The 5,412-nt window shown below is 39.1% G+C and overlaps 1 protein-coding gene across 1 annotated transcript in view; it reads left to right on the forward strand.

Moving 5' to 3' along the window:
- Window positions 1-2,931, forward strand: part of SEC61B (Sec61 translocon beta subunit) — a 13,009-nt gene extending 10,078 nt beyond the window's left edge. Inside the window, exon 4 of the mRNA XM_019509158.1 lies at window positions 2,615-2,931. Within this exon, the coding sequence (XP_019364703.1) occupies window positions 2,615-2,702 (88 nt within the window). The 3' untranslated portion in view covers window positions 2,703-2,931. The remainder of the gene's footprint in view (window positions 1-2,614) is intronic.
- Window positions 2,932-5,412: the final 2,481 nt, after the last annotated feature.

The following is a 5,412-nucleotide window of genomic DNA, read 5'->3' on the forward strand; positions in this document are numbered from 1 at the left end:
ATTTACCAGTAAGAAGAATTGCTTTGGATCATTTCACTATCTTCCTTAGTATGAACTTGAATTGGACATAATAAATGGGCCTTGACAAATATATCAGGCATTTGGTAAATTATTGATCTGGGTCTGTAAGCACAGACCTATCTTGCAGTGTTTCCTGTTTGTTTTAAAAATGTGACTAAGTAACATTTCTGGGCCAACTTCAAAATTCTGTTTTTTTTGTAATGATCATAGGTAATAGTGATATAAGCTTTGCTAAAGAAAATGGCTTGAGACTTAACAGTCCTAACTGGAGCGTAGTTAATAAAAATGCAATTGCTTGGATAGTGTATTGCCTGTTACTCATTTAGATGGTGGGACAGCTAAGGATGATCTGAGAATTTTAGTTGTTTTCCCTCTCCCTTTTTTTCTCCCCTAACCCTCTACCCCTTTTGCTTTGTTACATTTTTCCGATTTATAATTCTTCTGGACAAACTTAAAGCTTGCTTTATATTTAAAAAGAAAACGTTTGGGATTCACAAATAGGTTGTGGAACCTGGGGACTGATGGATTGGTTAATATTTGTCTATGGAATCTCATTGTCTTTTCAGACTAATATATAGGTGCACGTGTGCGCTTATGTGCATATCTCTGTTGCATTTGTTCTTTTAGAATTTGATTGCTAAATGTGTCTCTGTCCTTCTGGATGGGATTAAAGTTTTCCAACAAAACTCAAAGTGGACAATAGAGAGTAATTATGGTTTTTAATAGGTTAGTTGGAGGAGGCCTGCTAATCAGAATACTGTTCATAGAAAAATCTTAAACGCTTACCCATGAGTTGATCATCTGTTTCATTTTTACTTTGTACTGTGTTTTAGAGTAAAAATTGATTTGATAAGGTTGTCATGTTTAAGCATATTTTGTGAAACTTGTATTGAATGTTATAGTTTAAAGTTTTGGATATTTAGATAGCTAAGTATTTCCCGTAGTCGAGGGTAGCAAATGCTGGATTATATCACAAGGTTACTGATAAGAGGCACTGGATGCTCTGTAGTGAAACACTCATGCTAACCTGCTAGAACTCTTTTTGTCTGCGTACCCTGCAAAACAGCCATGTTATCAGAGCCTGAGATTTGCAGCTTTATGAAGATGCTTTCAAAAATGTGTTGATTTAATATTCTTTAACTTAGTCGATATGGAACTAGCAAGACTGGAAGATCCTCATACAAAGTTCATATTGGAATCTAAGGTTTAGCTGATGGCAACTTCCATTCTTGAACACTTGAGTCTTTTGCAACAAATTGAATATGCTAAACTAGAATTAGTAACCACTATAAAAAGTCTGCTGTATGCTCTGCACTTCAGTTAAACAATTGATTGAATTATACTTGCATGTATAAGTGTCAGTTCCAATTTGGTCTCCTGTGCTTTACATTTTACAAGATACCAGTTAATTGTGAAGTGTATAAAGTGCTTAAGTGCATAACATCTTTCAGTTCCACTGTCTGCTTTGTAACTTGAATGTATGCCCTCTAAGCGTCTCAGAAACAGCAGAGGGGAAATGACTGTCAAAAGGCTGTTATTAGAAGCCTCGGCAGTGTGGGAGCTAGGTGGTTTCAGGACTGTAATACCACAACACTGGCAGTGCTGTAAATAAGACTTCTTAAGTACATACCACTGAAAGTGCTGTGGTATTAGTAGCCCCCAGACTCACCAACTGCTGTAATTCTTAAGACTTCTAATAATCATTATCAGGGCTGCTTTTAGAAGCCTTGAATATGAAGGGAGCTAGTCAGTTCTGTGGTTTCTAACCTAACAGGATTGACGCATTTAAAAATTACCTGAATTTTTACTGTAAACAGTTTTTAAGAGCATACCTAGAGTGCCTATTTCAGTCCCAAACAGAATACAATATATATGAAAAATGATTGAACTGCCTTTTGCTTATACTGTATTAGTTTCTCTTTCTCACTGACAGAAAGAGGATTTAGCTTGGGAAAGTGACTTACTACCAAAATAATTTCAAGCCTAAGTTTAACTAGCCACCAGGGGACTCTCTCATCCCTCTTCAGTGTTTAAGTGTACATAGGTGACTCTCAGTAATAGGCTCATGTAAATAAATAAATAAACAAATAGAATGGGAAGAGGATTCCTGAACAGAAACATGTCAAGAGAGAGTACAATAGCATGTAAGTCCTAAAATCCTGACTTCAGAAAGTGACCCGCAGCAAGTTGCTAAATACCGTCTGTAAGCATGTTACAGTACACATGAACATCTGCGTCCTTTCAGTAGTTCAAAACCATGGGCTGTATTAGAAACTGTTTAAAATGATTCAGTAAACTAACACTCTTACACCAGTTCTAATGAAATGATTCTCTTCTGTGTTTCTGAAAGAATTACATTAAACAATCCTCTTTACTATTTCCAATAACATGTCAGTGTTTCTTTTTGTACTAGATGACAAACCACATCACTCTCTTTCTTTTGGTATAAAATTGAATGCTAGACTATAAGGGAGTTGGAGGGGAGCAGTTACTGAATTAATTTGTCTTATTCTGCCTAACTTTCAGAGCAAGCTGACCATGCATGCAAATTTACATGTTGCTGATGTTAACCGTCTTCTTTCTTTATTTTCAGTGGTCCTGTTCCAGTTTTGGTTATGAGTCTCCTTTTTATTGCTTCTGTATTTATGTTGCACATCTGGGGCAAGTACACTCGTTCGTAGATTCAGCTGCATCCCTACGTCTGCCAACTTAAACATACACCTTGGACCAAAAGTGTGTTGGATCTTGATTGTTCCTGGAGATAAATTAGTTGGAGAACTTCCTGTTTAGCTATGGACAAGTCGCTCATCACTCTTACTTGGCTCTGGTGTTCGGTGAACTTTCACATTTTCCACTCAGGCAAATTTGAATGCTTTCTATCGTAGATCACTTTGTATTTGTTACCATAGATGTAGACATTTACAGATATTGCAATAAAAGCGGTTTCTATAAATGGATGCTATGTATCTTATTTCTATACCTTCCCTTACCTTGCCATCCTTCAGTATAACACAATCCTGAAATACTATTGTGAGGTCTCTGAATTTAACTGTGGCTTTCAATGCAAACAGCCATATAACATAAAACACTTAACCATACATTGAATTTAATTTTAAAACTTAAGTTGAGAACAGGGAAGGTTTTAAAAAATATTCTCCAATATTTGTGTGAGAGCAAGGAAATACATGGAATCATAAAAAAAAAAAAGGGTGGTTGGAAGGGACCTGAGGAAGTCATGTAGCTCAACCCCCTGCTCAAAGTGGGACCATCCCCTACTAGATCAGCCCAGACAAAGCTTTGTTTAGCGGGGTCTTGCAATCCACCAAGGATGGTGGTTCCACCACCACTTTGGGTAACCTGTTCCAGTGTTTTACTACCCTCCTAATGAGAACATTCTTCCTAATATCTAACCTAAATTTCCCTTGCAACATGAGACTGTTGCTCCTTGTTCTGTCATCTGCCACTGAGAACAGTTTAGCTCCATCCTCTTTGGAGCCCCCCCCTCAGATAACTGAAGGCTGCTATTAAATCCTCTCTTAGTCTCCTAGATTAAATATGCCCAGTTCCCTCAGTCTTTCCTCATAAATCATGTCCCCTAGCCCCCTCACCATTTTTGTTGACCTCTGCTAGATTCTGTCAAACTTGCCCACATCTTTTCTGTAGTGGGTGCCCAAAACTGAACACAGTACTCCAGATCTGGCCTCACTAATGCTGAATAGAGGGGAAGAATTACTTCCCCTGACCACTAGCAACACTCCTACCAATGCAGCCCAGTATGCTGTTAGCCTTCTTAGCAGCAAGGGCACACTGCTGGCTCATATTCAGTTTATTGTCCACTGTAACCCCTAGGTCCTTTTCTGTGGATCTGCTGCCCACTCAGCCCCCAGCCTGCATGGGATTGTTCATCCTAAATGCAGGACTTTGCACTTGTCCTTTGTTGAACCTCATGTCATGAGATTCCTTTTGGCCCAATCCTCCAATTTTTCTAGGTCATTCTGAATCCTAGTCCTACCCTCCAGCATATCTACTACTTCCCATAGCTTGGTGTCATCTGCAGACTTCCTGAGGGTGCATTCTGGTATCTTCCAGGTTGATGAAGACATTGAACAAAACTCATCCCAGGACCAACTCCTGGGGCACTCTACTTGATGGCAGCTGTCAACTAGACATCAAGCCATTGATTACTACTCCCTGAGCCTGACGTTCCAGCCAGTTTTCTGTCTACCTTGCAGTCCGTTCATTCAGCCCGTACTTCCTTAGCTTGCCTGGGAGAATGTTGTGGGAGACTGTATCAAAAGCCTTGCTGAAATCAAGGTACACCACATCCAGTGGTCTCCCAGCATCCACAGAGCCAGTCATCTTGTCATAGAAGGTTAACAGGTTGTTCAGGCATGACATGCCCCTGGTGACATCTGTCAACATACTATGTTAAGTATACCAGTAGGCTCTACCTCTTTGATACAGCATTCCACAGCAAAGTGTTTCGATTGTTTTTCATCTTATAAGGGATAGAATACACTTCCTCAATGTAAATTAAATATATTGTATTACTTCATCATAAGTGACTGAGTGTATTTGCTTCCTAAGCTATAATTAGTATGAAAACAGCTGACACTGTTATCAAATTCAAAAATATTAAAAAAAGAATGCACACACTAATTTTGTGGCTGTTGGAATGTAAACAGAAGCAAACTGTACTACAGGGCTTTATGAGACACTTCATGCCTCCACTACCAAACGAAGTTTCATTTAAAAACAAAAAGAAACAGACATATGCAACCAATTCCATTAAACCAAATTTGACTACAGTTCCTGACAATTTGGGTAATACCAGAGTTCCTTTATCAAGTTTGGACCAAGCATCTTTTTCCTTTTTGCTCCTGAAATTTTTTGCATCTGAGCCTTTATGGTTAAAAACATAAAGGAAGAATTTCTTTACTGTCCGAGCCCCTAAGGTCTGGAACAGCCTGCCATCAGAGGTGGTTCAAGCTCCTACACTGAATACCTTCAAGAGCAAATTGGATGCTTATCTTTCTGGGATTCTATGACCCCAGCTGACTTCCTGCCCTTTGGGCTGGGGGCTGGACTCGATCTTCCGAGGTCCCTTCCAACCCTAATGTCTATGAAATCTATGAAAACTGCTCTATACCATACACTGTAGGCTCTTAAGTGCTATTCCAATTGCCTGTTCCATCACAATTGGGCAGAATGACCTGTAAAGCCTACTGCTCTTGCTTTTGGTGCCTTTGGGATTTCTTTGTTGGTCATTCTTTAAATTGTAGTAGAAAAACCAAACATGCTTCACAGTTTCTTGGACATGTGCCTCTGAGAACAGATGTTCCTTATTGGGCAGTAGACTTTAAAAATGCCTATTTTTTCACCAACCCCTCC

This window comes from Gavialis gangeticus, unplaced genomic scaffold (genome assembly GCF_001723915.1).
Source record: "Gavialis gangeticus isolate Ggan-Ray unplaced genomic scaffold, GavGan_comp1, whole genome shotgun sequence".
Lineage (NCBI taxonomy): Eukaryota > Metazoa > Chordata > Crocodylia > Gavialidae > Gavialis > Gavialis gangeticus.